The 17,406-nt window shown below is 37.7% G+C and overlaps 1 protein-coding gene across 8 annotated transcripts in view; it reads left to right on the forward strand.

Moving 5' to 3' along the window:
- Positions 1–17,406, forward strand: part of FAM184A (family with sequence similarity 184 member A) — a 73,840-nt gene that overhangs the window by 19,320 nt on the left and 37,114 nt on the right. For all 8 annotated transcript variants that reach the window (XM_074537920.1, XM_074537916.1, XM_074537914.1 and 5 more), the window contains exons 2-5: positions 6,898–7,752; positions 10,794–10,929; positions 13,925–14,106; positions 14,770–14,967. In XM_074537920.1, coding sequence (XP_074394021.1) covers positions 6,898–7,752; positions 10,794–10,929; positions 13,925–14,106; positions 14,770–14,967 — 1,371 coding nt within the window. The remainder of the gene's footprint in view (positions 1–6,897; positions 7,753–10,793; positions 10,930–13,924; positions 14,107–14,769; positions 14,968–17,406) is intronic.

Below are 17,406 nucleotides of genomic sequence, written 5' to 3' on the forward strand. Positions count from 1 at the left end.
TGATTCTTTTAAATGCCTTTTTAAAGTGAACTGTATTTTTCCTCCTTTTGCCTCCTATTTTTTTGTTTTTATACTTATTTGTAAGAGATATCTGCTCTTTTTCTTCCTCAGAAAATGGAATGCAGTTATAAAATTCATTTGTTCCATTACAGTTTATTGTGGTGAGGAAAATGCCCCACTTTTCCCTTTTCTGTAGCACATCCAAAATAACCATGTAAGGGAAAAAGGGAATTTTCTGCTAACCATATCAGGATGCCATCTGTCCCTGTATCCAGTATTATATTTACTCTGCTTAATGGAATGAGTTTGCCCCCAAATATCTCTTTCTGTCACTCTCACATATGTGCTGGTGCCTCTTTCAAATCCTTTTGTCCCCTTCTGGTCATATTTCTCTGGTGGACCCAGTCTTGGAAGCACTCTGCTGCTAGAGCAGGAGGAGCAACAGGGCCTGATTGCCCACTTGACCTCTTGTCATGGGTGAGCTCCTTCTTGGTTCACTGCTGATTGCTAAAATCACTTGTAGGATCACAAATTGTTGTGTCCTGACCCCGAGGCCTTAGGTTTAAAGCACTCTTGACTGCCTGGCTTCTGAACTTGTGAATTCCATTCTCATGTTGCTGCTCAGTGTGTTGGGCTACCAAAAGAGGTGCAGGTAATGTGTTCCCCTTGTTGAATCTGATTACAGAGTGCTCTGCAGCTGTAGCTTTACCTGCTGCCTTGATTTTGATTTGTGTTACCTGATTGATAAAGGCTATCCCCATTCGTGGATTTGGACCAAGTGCCTATTTCCTGGATAGGCTGTGGTAGCACAAAGGTCCTGATAAGCTCCCAAAAAGCCTCTCATTTGCTGTCTGGTACAGCTCTAGGAGAAAGGCCACAGTGAATAAATGACCTCTTCAGCCACGCAGACCACTCTGTCCCTGTGTCGAGGTGTGCTCTGCGCCTCTTCTTTGAGTGGGACATCTCCTCCCCACCATTAATTGGACTCTGGCATGCCTTTTTCTGATAATTAAATTTTAAGGTACAGGCACTGTAATAATTTATAAACATGCTGAGCTGTAAATGCAAGCAGATATTTTAAACCAGTAGGATTTTCAGACCATTCAAAAGAGTTAGTATTTCAGTGTGGGCCATACACAAATAAACAAAACACAGGAAGGAATGTAAGTCAAGTTAAATGTGGTACCGATCTGTACTTGGCACAGTAGAAATGGATTATCAGTACATCAGGTTACAGGTACTTGAGGAGCAGGTATTTAGGAGCATGAAGAAAGGTCCTCTCAGTGTATGGGCCCCTGTGAGGTGTTATACCTACTGTATATAGTATTAAACATCGGGAACCTGAAAATAAAAAAAAAATTTTTCTCCTGTGTTTTATTCTCAATGTGGATGTTGGTGAGTGGTGCATGGCCTTGGACTTATCCTCTTTTACAGAAAATTAAATGTCTATCAATAAGTGTGAAAATGAAAAATTTCTTACCCAAAAGTAGAGCCCTAGGTAGTAATGGATATCTGTTAACGCTCAATACTTAGAAATTATGTTGAGCTTCATAGTGTCATTCTTTAAATAATTAATTGTAAACAAAAGTCATTAGAGATTCCTTTGGAAAGCTAGTAGCTGTAATAAAAATAATATTTGTAATTATCGAGTATTTGTTTCCAGAGTTTCTAAAGGAATAAAATACTGAACTTTACTTAGGTATTGAGCTAACACATGGAGACTGATGAATAGCATAAAGGATATTTTAATAATAAATTTTATGTGAAAGTGTGTTTTTTAGGAAAAAAAATCAAGTTCTTGCCCTCTGTGCGTTTTATCTCAAAGGACACTGGTGTAGTTAGATCAGCTTTTTTGGGGGGATGCTATTGGCAAGGGACATTCCTTTTACAGCTGCAGACCATATTTGTCCCTTCCCTGCTCATTGTGCTGTGCCCCTAATGCATGGCCCAGGTATTTAGAAAGACTTGTAGTGAGCCATGTAGCTCACTGTCTTCTTTCCACCTTTCCTGTGATTTCTAAGAAATCCTGGCCTAATGGTCTAGGTTTGTTTCTGTGTTTGTTGTCAGTAATACAAAGATCTTGACTGACAGAGCATCATCTATTTGTGAGATTTTCCATAAGGAAAAGATCTTTCTAGATAAATGGATGTTTTTTAAAATTTAAATTAAAAAAAAAGAAAGATGAGCATACATAGGTTATGAGGTTTGGTTTGGGTTTTTTTGTATACATGTTATAACTGTCTGTCTACTTGTGTATGTAGCAACACATTTGTAATACTGAACTCTGCAGTTGTGGTCAGCTTTTATGAAAGGCAGTTTGAAGTAGCTTTGAAGTACTTTCCTGTATCATTGTATTCTTATAATGTTCTAAGGAGAAGAAATTTGTCCTATAAAACAAATTTTTCCTGGCTATTAAGTTGGGTATTTTATTTCATCTTAAATTGATCATATTATGCAAATTTTAAATGCTGATATATAAATATATCTCATTTTTTGGACATAATTTGGTCAACTGAAAGAAAAGGGGAAAAATTAACGCAATACCTATTGTACCAAAAAAACACATGATTGTTTTGGACTATCATAGAAGAAATATTTCTACATAAAATTATTTAATAGTAATGCTTGCAATTTTTTTAAGGTTTCTGACTGATTTTGTAGGCTGAACTTTTCTGTTTGCTGCACTTTTTACTGTTTCTCAGTATATGTTACTACTTCCTATGTGAAGTAATTCTTACTTTCCTTACCTACAGAGAGCAGGGATGGGTCAGGCTTATTGGTCCACATCTTATAAATCATTAGCAGGTTATGCACAAGCATTTCTTGTTAGCACTGTCCTTGTGTGGTTCATTCCAGAGATGGGCAGCACTGGCAAAATCTGGGGATGCCTCTGGAGGCTCTGGTGTTCCAGGCTGGTTTCAGGCAGCAGCACCCTGGGAGCACTGGGGACACAGCAGTTCACCTGAGCAAGGCTGAACCTGGTACTCTTACCCAGGGACCCACCCATCAAGTCTGAAATGGAGGTTTGCCGGTCATAAGATTGATGTTTGTGTAAGTGATGTTTTTTTTCTCATAGGTGTCAGCTCTCATTTTGATGTAAAATTAAAGAAAATGACCCATGCACATTTCTTGAGGTATTTTCATAGAATCATAGACTATGGTTTTCTGTGCTGCAAAAGAATTTGTCCTCAATTCTAGTGTTCAAGTGAATTACACATTTGTAATTAGAATAGCATTCTATCCCAACTAAATTGCTGTCAGGAGCAGATAACTGAAGCACAGCTGACCATGCAAGAATTGGTCAGCTTTCCAATCCCTAACATCTGGTTTGGGGTAAAAAGTATTTCTCAGCCAAACTTTCAGCCACAAACAATGTGGAGCAGGAATTGTTTGTATTCTGTGTAGCTTAAAACACCAAAGCTAGCGTAGGGTCTGACTTGCTTCACCTTACCATGTAGAATGAACTAAACAATAATTATTGAAATAACCAAGGCTGTTGCTGTTGTTGGTGCTAACTTACTCTGTTGTAGTTCTTCAGATCAATGCACACAGTATTTCAGTAGGTTTTCATTAATAATTACTGTTCTGTATAAAAAGTGTTAGCTGGCGATCTCAGTATCCTTAGAGTATGGTTCAGTCTGTCCCTCTGAAATGATATGCTGACTGAAAATAGAATAAAGCATGATTTATTTTTTCCTGTCATGTGATAAGAATTGCTATGTGCAGTTAGAGTAGAGCTGGAAAAATATGAATTACTCAAATAAGCAGTTTATGGGTCTTAGTATTAAGCAGTTGTACTAAAAAAGCTGCAGGGATTTTAAAATCATTTTAAAAAGCATTTACAAGCATGCTTAGTAGGGATTCATGCTCTCATTTAAAAACAGAGTGCAAAACTTTTATCTACCTACCTCCAATGTTTGTAACCTTATTGCTTTTCAATTTTCAGAAGCTTACTTGAGAAGGAGCTCTTTATTTTAGCTAGAACTTTAAATGTATTCATTTGCTCCAAGGTACTTCAATTTCTGCTTGCGTTTCATTGAAGTGCTTTTAAGTTGCTTTTGCTTGTTAGTACAGACTTTTTTCCCTGTGTTCCTATGTTAATATAGTGGGTCAAATTCTCAAAGATAAAATCTGATACAGCTATTCCATTTCTTTAAAAATAGTGAGGTTTATAGTAATTTGATGGAGCTGGAATTCAGGCTGCTGTAAGGCATATGTTATGATGAAATATTCAGTTGCGTGCATTTTATTTTTGCATTTCCCATAAGATATGAATGCCCTTCTTTTAGGGTACGAGTTGTGCTTGAATTTGAATTGAATTTGTTTCTCTTCAGTGCTTTTAGTAAGGAGCAAGTCAATAATGAGAATTTAAAGATATCTTCCAAATGTGGCATTGCACATGGATTTATTTTTCACTTGGACTTTTCAGTGAGGTTTCCATTGCTAAATCATAATACCCTTGAAAATCCTTTATGATTAATACGTTCTGCAGATCATGGTGCTGCATAACTTGAGACTGGAATACTGCCTGAAGTGAAAAACATTATGGCACTAATGTGCACAAGGATGAGAGTCAAGGGCTATTTTGAGTGTGGGATTTGACCTAGTGTTCTGCAATTGCTTATTATAATCACCTGATATTAAGTGTGAGATTTATTTTTTATAGTACTTTTTAAACTACATTTTCCACTTCTCTTACCAAAACTGAAGCCTATTCATGCAAGATAGTGCATATAACATTTAGAAAAACCCCAAACCCTCTGTTTTCAAGTAATTTTTAATTTGAACAAAGAAGTTGAACACTAACCACTGTTAAACCAGCAGGGATTTAAGCCTTTGGGGTCCAATAGCTGAGACTGTTTGCTGGTACCAGGAGGGAGGTGAAAGCTTCATGATCAGGAGTTACTGTTGGCATCACCAAAGGCAATAAGAATACAGAAGGTTAAAACCTTGGGTAAAGGGCATTTCAGTGATAGTTGTGATTTTGCTATTGAGATTGCATGTGGCTTAGTTATCATTTTTTGCAATGTTTTGTTAGAGTTTTGTGAGTCTCTGTACTATGAAGCTCCTTCAAAATAGGAAATTTTATTGTATTTTTTTATCTGGGGAGGAAGAAAGCCAAAATGTCCTTGATACCTGCAGATATGTAAGTAGTACTAAAAGCAAGTTGCCAAACCTATGGAAAACCTATATTTTTTTCCTCTTTTATTAAGTAGCATGTACATTTGTTAAAAAATTGGATTAGAATAAGGTAAAAGTGGTTTTTGCAATATTTTTAAGTTAATTTCTTGGTATATAAAGATAAGTGAGGCTGTGGGGGAGGGTTTTTTGCATCTAATGTTGCTTCAGAACTTTTTTGTTTTTCCTTTTTCTTTTCAATTGTAATTTAAAGCCTGTTCTTTTGGGATTTTGTGGCTCAGGTAACAGAATGGGGTATGTTATTTCAGGCATAAAATTTAGAATAAATTTAGACTAAAATGCACAAAAGGCATAAAATCTAGAATAAACGTCTGGACTTTTGTTCAAACAAACAAAGGAACACCATGGCCTAAGTCTTAAATCTGCTCTTTCACTTACAATAACTTTTTTGAGCTTCGCAGCTCATCTGAACATTTGACAGTAGACACCTTTCTTTAGTCTGGAGTATAGAGGCTTTTGCTTGGTGTCAATTCTGTGCCTTCTTCATATTTCCCAGCCTTGAGGGCTAGTCAGCACAACTTCCTCTGTTGCCTAGTTCTGTGCTGATGGAGGTCTGGTCTAGGTTCTGTCTTCAGTTAAAAAAGAAAATCCCCTGCTGCTTCTTCATTGTTCATTTTTGTTGCTTCTTCTTAATTTTTAAGATACAGAAGTTACACTAATCAGAAGACCTTTTTTTTTTTGTACAGATGTGTTTTATAGCTCTGCTGCCTGTATATGAAGTATGGGGAGAATTGCTGGAGTTCATGAAGCAATGCAAAGATTGCATTAACCCCACCTATTGCACGGATGGTTTATTCACTGACGTACACCTATACAGGCACACATACTTATGTGTACTTCCTAGTTAAAAACCAAAAGCTACTATGTTGTGGTGCAGTTGAAACATCCCTTAGGATATATCTGGTTATTTTAAAACTTTTATTGAATGCTCGTGGTTTTGCTGCTTTCACAGCCTTCTTGAACTATTTAGCTCCCTGGGCTCCCCAGATTGCTGGCTGCCCTGCCCTGAACTTTTCTGTTCAGCTGACTTACTAGATGGGAAGTCAGTGAATTTATGTAGTAAGGCACCTTAGACCTTAGGAGACACAAAATGCTTACTAGATAAACTGTCAAAAGTGAAATTGTATCTGGGCAACCATCAAGACTACAATCCAGAATAACTAGTGTTTGCATTTTTGATGTTTTTGAAATGAAATATTTAAGAACATGTAGTGTTTGGAAAGGAGGGATCTGAGATATATATCACAAGAAATTCAACTGGAACAAAAAATATATCTCTGTGTGTTATTTTCCAACAGGAAGATCTCTTCAGGTTTTTTTAAAGTCTGTGCTTTGAACTATTCCAAATAAATTTGAGGGTTTTTTGAAATTAGTTTTTAAGTGTGCTTTCCTCTCCCCCCCCCCCCCCCCAGTATATTTACAGCAACAACATGGCTATAAAGACAAAGCTTTCATTAGGAAAATTAGGTGTTTAAGAAAAACAGAAAAACTACCCTACTCTTTAAGATCTGTAAGGATATCATGGCTAACACCGCATTTATGCAGTTGCATCTTTAATAACATGAGGTGTCTTATTTGTGATGGAAACAAGCCAGATTGGTGAAGTAGCTTTCAGAGTACCTAGGCATGCTTTTATTGGGATTTAACAGATAACCAGGATGCCTTTTCTCTTAATATAATATTATCTCATGTTTGCAGGTAATATATGCTTTGAACACTAAAAATGATGAACATGAAGCAGCTATCCAAGCCCTTAAGGATGCTCATGAAGAAGAAATCCAACAAATTCTTGCAGAGACCAGAGAGAAGATCTTGCAGTATAAAAGTAAAGTTGCAGAAGAAATGGATCTCAAGAGAAAGATTCAGGTTTTGGAAGAGTCACTGGAAGATCACAAAAAGATGAAACATCAGGCCTTGACAGAATTTGAAGCATATAAGGATAGAGTTGAAGATATGCAGCTTTGTGCAGAAGCTCAGCATGTCCAACGTGTAGTGACCATGTCAAGGGAAGTAGAAGAGATCAGAAAGAAATTCGAGGAAAGGCTACGAAGTTTCATACAATTGCAAGTACAGTATGAGAAGGACAAGCGTACAGCTCTGGAAGAGTTAAAAGCTGCCCACAGGCTTGAAATTCAAGAACTTCTGAAGACTCATCAGAGTCAGAATGCTACTTTAAGTAAGGGGCAAGAGAAAATGGAGGAGTTGCATAGACTGGAGCTGGAAGACTTGAACAATAAGGTTGAAGAGTTAAGGCTGGAAAAAAAAAAGCTCATTGAGGACTATGAAGGCAAACTCAGCAAAGCACAGTCCTTCTATGAGCATGAACTTGACTCTTTGAAAAGATCTCAGCTTTTTACAGCAGAAAGTCTACATGCCTGCAAAGAGAAAGAAGTGGAGCTAAGAAAAGAATTTCAGAACCAGGAAAGTATGTTACGGAAGAATCTGGGGAAACTTAAAACTGAATTGCAAATGGTCCAGGATGAAGCTGCTAGCCTTCGGGAAAAATGCCAAAAACTTCAGGTGGCTCTAGGAACTGCAGAAAACAATGTTCAGGTGAGACTGATGATATATTGTTCCCAAGACTGTGAATTTTCTTTTCCTATAAAAGCAGTGTTTCCATGTGGCTGTTAGGTTGAGGTTATTAGAGTGTGTAAACTTAATTTTCCATCACTCGTATATGCTTGTCATTTTCAATTTATTTTTCATTTATTTCTACTTTAGACTTAATTGTTTAATTAACAATATTTTCACAAGTGGCAACTGAAATACTGCACACTCAGTATGTTAGTGGGTTTGGCTCAGGTAGGGTTAATTTTCTCTATAGGAGCTTGTGGGGTGCCATGTTTTGGATTTGTTGAAAACAAATCCAAACTTGTTGGAAACAGTGTTGGTAATTAAGGAATGGTTTAGTTATTGCTGAGCTGTGCTTACACGGAGTCAAGGTCTTTTTGGCTTTTCACTCCACCCTTCCAATGAGGAGGCTGGGGATGTACAAGGAGCTGGAATGGAGCACAGCCAGGACAGCTGACCCCAACTGAACACAGGGATATTCCATATTACATGATGTAATGCTCAGCATATAAATCTGGGGGAAGGAGGAAGGAGTGATGGTCTTTGCCTCCCCAAGTCAGTGTTATGCCAGATGGAGCCCTGCTTTCCTGAGGACAGCTGAACACCTGCCTGCCCATGGGAAGTGGTGAACGGATTCCTTGTTTTTATTGCTTATATGTGTGTGGCTTTTGTTTTCTCTATCTTCTTCATCTCAACCCACGAATTTTCCCATTTTTGCCCTTCCATTTCCCTTCCTTGTCCCACTTTGGCAGTAGTGAGCAAGTGGCTGTGCCATACTTAGCTGCTTACTGGGTTAAACTCCAACACAGTTTTATTTAGTGTGTTGGGTTGATCCTGGCTGCATGCCAAGTACTCACCAAAGCTGCTCTACCACTCTTCTCCTCTCTGAGAGGAGAGAGGCTGTAATGAAAGACTTCTGAGTTGAAATAAGAGGGAGAGATCACTCATCAGTTACCATCATGATCTAAGCAGTCTTGACTCAGGAAAAGGATTTGTTGCCAAATTTATTACCAAATTTATTACCAATCAAATCAAAGTAGGATAATGAGAAGTTAAACAAATCTTAAAAGAGCACTTTCTCCTCACCCCTTCATATTTCCTGGGCTTAACTTTATTCCCAGTTCTCTAACCACTTCCCCTACATTGATGCAGGGGGGTAGTGAAGGGAGCCTGCAGTCAGTTCATCACACATCTTTGCCCCTTCTGCAAGGGGCTTCAGGAGGTGAGTTTATGGAAAGCTGCGGTGAAGGTGAATTCAGTTGTATGTTGGTCGTTCCTACAGTAAAGGAAATTTGTTCCCGAAGAAGAGGAAGAGCCTAGTGCAGTATCTGCTACAGATTTTAAGATCAGGTCCTACTCTGATGACTGTGGATGAGGTGCTGAAATGCATAATCTCACTACATCTGGTGTCTGTTTCATTACACATCCTGTACAGTGTTTTCCCCAATTCTCTCTTCCACTTTAGTTTCTGAAATGTTACTGTTTTAGTTACTTGAATTATGAGACATCTGTATTTTCTTTTGAACCAGAACAATATTTTCTTTTCCCTCCTGCATGGCTGAAACACATTACACTCTCCAAGATATGCTGTTGTGAATCAGTACATCTGATTTAAGGCATAAGAAAACTTTAGAATCATAGAACTATAGAATAGTTTGTCTTGGAAGGGACAGTAAAGATCATCTAGCTCCAAACCCTCTGCTATGAGCTGCCTTGCACTAGACCAACTTGCTTAGAGTCCCATCCAGCCTTGAACACCTCCAGGGATGGCAAGTTCACAACCTCTGTGGGCAATTGGTTCCAGTGCCTCACTATCCTCAAAGAAAATAATTTCTTCATAATATCTAATCTAAACCTATGTTCCTTCAATTTAAGGCAACTCTCCCCTGTCTTATCACTACATGTCTTTGTCAAAAGTCCTTTTCTAGCTCTTTTAGGCGTTCTTTAGATACTGGAAGGCTGCTGAAGCCTTCTCTTCTCCAGGCTGAACATTCTTTCAGCCTGTCTTGCTTTCAGCGATCCAGCCCTGTGATTGATTTAGTGGCCTCCTCTGGACTCTTTCCAAAAGATCCTTGTCTTTCTTGTATTGGGGCTACCACACCTGGACACACAGGAGTACAGATGGGGTCTAAAAGGAGCAGAGTAGAAGGACAGCATCACCTCCTGTGACTTGCTGGCCATGCTGCTTTTGATGCATCCCAAGACATGATTGGCTTTCTGGGCTGTGAGTGCACATTGCTAAGTCATACTGAGCTTTTCATTCCAGAGTCTTCTCCCCAGGGCTAGCCAGCCTGTACTTGTGCTTGTCCTGACCCAGGTGCAGGACCTGCTCTGGGTGTTGTTGAACTCCATGAGGTTTGCCCAGTCCCACCTCTCAAGCCTGTCAAGGTCCCTCAGGATGACATCCCTTCCCTTCTCTCCAGTGAGTCGACTGTGCCACAGGGCTTGGTGTTGTCAGTGAGCCCACTGAGGGTGCAAGAAATCCTACTGCCCATGCTGCTGAGAAATGTGCTAAAGAGTGCTGGTCCCAACAGTGACCCTGGGAATGTTTGATAGAAGTAACTGCCCAGCTCTCATTTTATGTATCTCCCTCCACACGTAACTTAATTTGAGTCAGTAGTAAACACTCTGAGTTGCAGTGAAGGACACTAAACTGCTGTGAACACATAATGTATTCTTTAATGTGAAAATCTCTCAGATACCAGAAACCAGGTTTCTAAAGTTGACCCCCAGACTCTGTGGACCATTTTATAGTATTTTTTTTTATGTACCTTTTGAATATTGTCACATTTCTCTTATGCATTACTTGTCATGCCATGTACCCATTATCTTGATCTTCAAAAAGTATGTTTGAAGCATTGCATATAATAGACAATGAATATGGGATTAATATTGCACTATTTCAGCTTTTGTGTAAATAAAACTTGTTTGCTGAAAGGTCTCTTCTGTACCTTTTAATCTAATGTCCATTTAAATTGTCATGATTGTATATGATGGTAACAAGTGTTATGTGTTTCCTCTAGGTTCTTCAAAAACAGCTAGATGATGTGAAGGAGGAGGAGATGTCATTGTTAAGCAAACACAAAGAAGTGGAAAGCGAGCTTGCAGCTGCTAGAGAGCGCTTACAGCAGCAGGCCACTGATCTTGTTCTCAAAGCCAGTATGTATGTCAGTAACTTAATCTGGAAACAAACTTCATCCTTTTATTCTAGTCTTTTCTTTTTCTGTCAGCCTCATGCAGGTTTAGAGTGCCTAAAGACTGTTTAATGCTTTACATAGAATTTTCCAATGAGTTTTGGGGTTTTTAAACTTTTTTGCTATCACATGCATTGTACTTAAATTTCCTTTTTTATGTACTCATTTGTCCAAGTGCTGTACTTTGTATGGCATGTATGTATCTTCCAGGCCTTGGAACTGTGCTTATACAGAACAATTCTGCTCTGCATCTCTTCTCCACATAATAACTGAGACATGCTTCCTGTTCTTCCACCTTTTTTCAGTTGTATTTTCTTTTTGCTGACGCTGTGGTACTTTCCTTTATACCTACTGTCAGAGGATTTGCAGCTTATTGAATAATAAATTCTTTAAAGTTTTCTCTATAGCTGCTTTCATTGCTTCTTTGTAGTTGCTGTCATGTGGAAAGGCACAAAAAATAGCTTAAGACCTGACTGTGCACATGCAGGTTTCTTTTCCATCTTTGGCATTGTCTCCGTAGTGTGCTCAGTAGTAGGCATGGGCCAGTACTTGAACTTAGACAGCTATACAATAGGTAGGGTTCCAGGGCTTAAAAAGGGGCCCCTGGCTTATCTTTGGCTTTTTTGAATTAGACCAATTATAACAATTCTTGATTGTTTTCCACACAAATTAGCACAAGCCCAGTCTAGGCCATATGTTGGAAGAGTATAGCAACCAGCAGGAGCCCAAGACTGCAAGATCCTATTAGATCAAACAGCTAAAAGGAATAGGCTTGCTGCTGAGAGAATGTAAAATGGACATCTAACCCTCCAAAAGGTGATTTGTGAGGCAGTCATAGGAAACTTCATGACTGTATGAGTCCTGTTCTCATACACTCTAAAGCTGCTGCTGCTTCATTCCTTCGGCAGAAGCATAAGAGGGTTTCACCAGGCCACCCCAAATGTAGTGGAAATAAATACCCAGGCTGTTTTTCTGTACTACTGATGGCATGAAGTCAGCTAGCCTGTGATTGAGGCCAGCCCTGGTGTCCTCTGGCACTGAGGTTTTCAGCTTTACCAAGCTCAGTGGTGCTGTCTGCAGTACCTCTTTGTTTTAGAGCATCACTGTGCAACAAGAACCAGGATCCCCGTTTGCAGTGGTGCCACCAAGCCATTGCCATGTGGGGTAGTTGGGTGCCAGCCTGTTTGGAAATGGTTTCTGATGCTGGCCCACTGCCATCTCCTTGATTTTCAGCTCACACGGTCAAAAATCTGTCCTCAAAGAAACTGAATTCTCATACTTAATTACCATAAAGAATGTTTACTCATCGTGTTGCAATTTTAGAACACTCTGTTGAGTCTCTTTGGTATATTTAAAATACTCTTCCATTTATCCTGAGATTCCCAACTTTTAAGGAAATTGCTGTATTTCATACCTTTTTTTGTAGAGCATGAGGAATTGGAAAGCTGTCTTCTGTGTTGGTATTGCAAGGACAAAAGCTCTAGATCAGTGTCTAGGTGTACTTACAATGAAATATGTATGACATACTTGTATGAAAAAATGAAAATTCTCATATTATTATTATTATTGCTAGATTATAAAATTTTGGGTTTGAAATATCTTCCTTAAATGGCTGAACTTTTGAAATAAGAATTTTTTAAAAATGTTTCAGAACCTAAGCATATCCATTGTTCTAAGTCTTCAGTTTTCAGTTTTACAAACAAAAATGTCAAAAAAAGTTCTAGAATTTTCCAGGGCTTAGTACAATTAGAACTGTGCATTTTTAATGAAAATACTATTAATTTTGAGACATTTTTAATTTTTGAATTTCATTATATATCTCATAGCTCTTCCCTTCACATTGTGTCCACAGGCAACAAACAGTTTCCTTCTTGGCACATCTTGCTTTTTATAACAAATGGAAATTGATCATGAGGCTCAGTGATTTTGTCATGTGAGAAATAGCATATACTCCACTTCCATAGCTATTCCTTAGTGACTTATATTTAAAAGCAATGCTTTGTTATAAAACTGAACTGTCATTCAACCTGTCATTTTTGAAATTTATAATAAAATGAGAAGGGAAGCAACAGTCTTTCCTAGAAACTGAGACTACAAAAAAACAGTAGAAAATTATTCAGAGTCAATAGTACCTCTTGTCTTTCAGTTGGACCTAACTAGAAGTATCCTCTTTTTCTAAACAGTCTTCTATTCACTCCAAAGCCTCTCCCAAAATAACAGAAATTTCACTGCTCTAGTCAGTTACCTACAATAATAAATATATCAAGAAGAATAGACAGAAATTTCTGAAGTCGTAAACTTTTGTGAGCTGGTTATGTGAAGGACAGATGATTATACTGTGTAGTTTGAAATTGTACTTCGTTTGTTTTTTTCCCAAAAATATACATAAAGAAATTAAAAGGAAGCCTCCAACTGCAAGGATTTAGATCATACTTTACTATTTACTGTAGAGAGAGTTTTGTTATGTCTTTTAGTCATATACCTTTAGCAAAATAAAGTGTAATTTCCTAAGTTTTACAGCAGATAAAGCTATGTATCTAGTCTGCCAGCTAAATTATGAGTTTGATAAAACAATCGCATGTTTATCTTTAGACATCAGTGTTCTGCTTTCTGTTGTCAATCTTATTCTAGCATAGAAATACACAGGTTTAGGTGGGATCCAGTTCTTCAGTGTTCTTACAATTGACTAATTCTGCTTTCCTTTGGGAGTCAACGTGCAACTTTGAGCGAGGAAGATTGAAATGAAAGGTGCCCCAGCAGCAAGTGCTCTGCTGTTGTTGGGCATTTTACAATAAAACTAAACAAGTGAGAAGTGGAGAGGAAGATAAGTATTGCAGGGAAGACAAGGGAGATCCATATGCAAGCTTCCACTAGAGTGATGCTATCACTGGAATATAAATGTGCACTTCAATTGCATGAAACCAATGCTATGAGGTTTTAAAGAGCTGTTTTGTTTTTAGGTCACATTGGAATGCTTCAAGCTACTCAAATGACTCAAGAAGTTACAATCAGAGACTTGGAATCAGAAAAGTCTAGATTAAAGGAAAAATTGTCCCAGCTGGAAGAGGAAAGAAATTTATTACAAAGCAAAACACAGAGTCTGGATGAGCGACAAAGGCAGCAAATTCTGGCATTGGAGAAGGTTAAACAGCTTACTGGCTTTAGTTGAATAAAACAAGAGAACACTGGGATTCTCAGACAAGAAAATATTATGCTTTAATTTTTGTTTGATATGACCAGACTAGGACCAGTATGTTTCAAGTATCATGTAGCAAAAAAGAATGACTAATGTAGAGTGTGAAGTGAGATTAAAGGGAAGGCAGATGAAATACTTCTTTGTTAGAAGATTGTCCAATGCAGTCAGACTGCTTTGGACAATCTTCTAACAATTTCATTTGAGTTATGACCTTGTGTGTATATGCCTAGTATCTAAATTGTGTGAGGAAGGACAAATGTGAAATGATTAAGGAACAGTTTAAAAAGCCATTTGCTGAAAATGCATTGAACATGTTTGAAAATACTGAACAGAAATTCTCTATAGGCTTGATACCCGATTGTTGTTTTCCCAGATTAAATAGAGGAAAAACTAGGTTTTTAATAAGTATGTATTGTTTTGCATGGATCTTTTAAAATTGCCTTTTTGGTTACTGAATCACGTAGTCAGTGCTTAGTGTTTGCTCAATTTGTTTTATATGGAAGTTAATTTTTTACAGATTTATGTCATCAGTAATGTTTTTGTATTTTTTTACTCCTACTGTTCAGATTTTTTAAGCATTGAATAGATTTCTTTTCCTGTACTTTATAGAAAGTAAATGAAGCAAGGGAAACACAACGTGAATATTATGAGAAGGAGCTGGTAAAATTACAAGCAAGATTGGAAGGAGAGGCTGCACAGTTAAAGGAGGCTCATTCCAAGACCTTAGAAGAATTGGCATGGAAACACCATACTGCAATTGAGGCTGCACACAGTAATGCTAATAAGGATAAGAAGAAACTGCAGATGGTATGTTCTTATTTTCCTAGTAATCAAACAAAAAGCAACTGTTACAGTTTGCGTCTTGTACTGATTGGTTTTGTTTTATGGCAAACTTTATTTGGAATTACCTGCAAGCCTCTGAAGAAACTGTTTAGTGTTTAGAAAAATAGCAAATATCTTGGGAAAAAAACACACTTGTACTGTCATTTGTCTGCATACAGAAGATAAATTCTCTATTTATACAAATGTATTTTCAAGTATAATCATTTTGTTTTCCTGGGATTTGTGACCCATATTCAGAAGGGTTGGTATATCAAGATCCGTTCTTCTGAAGGAGATGAAAGATTATATTATTATAACATTTATTTAAAATTTTCATTGACAGTTCAGAAGTACAGAAAGATATTTTATTAGGACTGATATTTTATTAAGCTCTATGTGTATTCAGATGATAACAGCTGTTCTAAGTGTGCAACATAAAATTATGTACTGTACAGCAGCTCACTCTCCAGCAACTATCCATTTACCTTTGACTGGAATCCTGAAACTGAAAGGCTTTTTTTGTTTCACAAATATGGCCGTTACATTCTCAGGATGAGGCCCATTTTTAAATTATTATTTCCTAATCTGATTGGATGTGTGTTATACACAAATTTTGCCTTGCACAGGAAATACAGGATTAAGTGTTTAATTTGAGGCTTTGTTACATTTCTTTTGATGTATTCACAGGAAACACACCAAGAACCGTGGTGGTAGTTAGTGATGTGCATCTCAGACAAATTTGGTTTGTTTTTGTAAATTTTTCTACCAGTATGTTGTTTCTTAGGTCAGTTTTTAATAAATACAAAAATTTTTTTTGTCACTTCAGTAATTGAAGTAGTTCTCAGACATACATGCATCGGATCTTACAGGTTTCCTTTCTTTAGAACTTTAAACATGCTGGTTATAAAGACAATGTCTCTTAGGGTTTCTGTGTATCTTTTTCTTTTATTTCAGTAAGATGTGGGGTTCTTTTGCTTTTGTTTTGTTTGTTACTAAAATAATGTGGAGAATAAAACAAAAGGAGATCACAAACTTTTTTTCTTAAATCACTAAACTAGTTTATATAGGGAACACCTCTCTAAGTGTGAGAAATATGAAATTATTTTAACAAGGAAAATCTAGCTATGGAGTGATGTTGGGATCAAGATCTCAGTCAATCTGATTTCACTGATGTTAAATCTAATCAGATTTCACTGTCTCCTTTGTCAAACCTGTCTCACTAAGCACATGCTGTGGTGATCAAATAATCCAAGGAAGAAAAGAGTCAAGCTTAAATGTGGAGCAGATTTGAGTTTTGTATGAGGAAGAGGCATGGTACCAGGAGCCTTGGGATAGAGGGCATGAGGATTCATTTGGATTGGAAGCCTGGGAAATGCATCTGGGGAACAGAAGAGAATTCAGCAGAATTAGAATAGGACTCAAAAAATAGCTCAAATATTTCTTTTTGCTTCAGTATTTCCATCCATAAAATGAGCTGTAAAAATGGCATCAGGAGGATTATGAAAATAGAGCTGCTAATAATTTTGCAGTACTGCACAGCTGTACTGACAAGTATCATCAGAGAAATAATTGCTCTGTTATCAGGATAGGGTCTAAATAGCACCAGTGGGATTTTGCAGACAGCAGATTTCAGCATGAACAGGACAAATTGATCAAGTTTCACTGAGCAAGGAACATTTATCCCACGTGTTGACTCATGTGGACTCAGTGAAGAAGGCAGGCACTTGAGTTTTACCTTGTTTAGTAATGAGTTTGTGGCAGTATAGCCCTCTGTTCTGTCACTGACCAGCTTCTACCATGAGTGAAGAGATCATGCAAGCAATGTACACAGGAATCATTTATTGCCTGACACATACCCTAAAGCAGTGCTAGAACTAAGAAGCTGGTTAATGTGCTTTCCACCCCCCGCAAAACACTTGAGTCATCTTTGGGTTTGAATGAGGAAGGCTTGGCCTCTGTTGCTTCTTGGAGTTGGCTGGATTGACACTACATTGCTGTCTTGCAGCAGGAAACCTTAGGTTTCCTTAGACTTTTATATCTTTTAGTGACTGTTTTTCCTCTTTAATACTTTAGTTCTTTCTCCCTGTTTCCCCTAATTTTACCAATACTGTACCTTTTGTTTCAGGCTGGCTCTGGTGTCTGTATTTTCATGGCTATTTCTGAGATAATACTGATTTTTAGGAAACCTGAGGCCAGGTCTGCACAGAGGCACTTTATTGATACTAAGCCTTGCATTTCAGCTGAGCCCCTAGTAAGGAGTTAATAAAGAGGCTCTAGCTCCATAGAAAACCTTGAAGCCCTTTTATGGCGTGACTCTGGAGCACCTGGCTTGGAAACCTTAATTTTCTTCACTTAAACTTCACAGTATTATGAGCTGTATAGTATATTTCACTGATATATGTAATAAAATTCTCAATTTTGATA

The sequence above is a fragment of the Zonotrichia albicollis genome, chromosome 3 (assembly GCF_047830755.1).
Source record: "Zonotrichia albicollis isolate bZonAlb1 chromosome 3, bZonAlb1.hap1, whole genome shotgun sequence".
Lineage (NCBI taxonomy): Eukaryota > Metazoa > Chordata > Aves > Passeriformes > Passerellidae > Zonotrichia > Zonotrichia albicollis.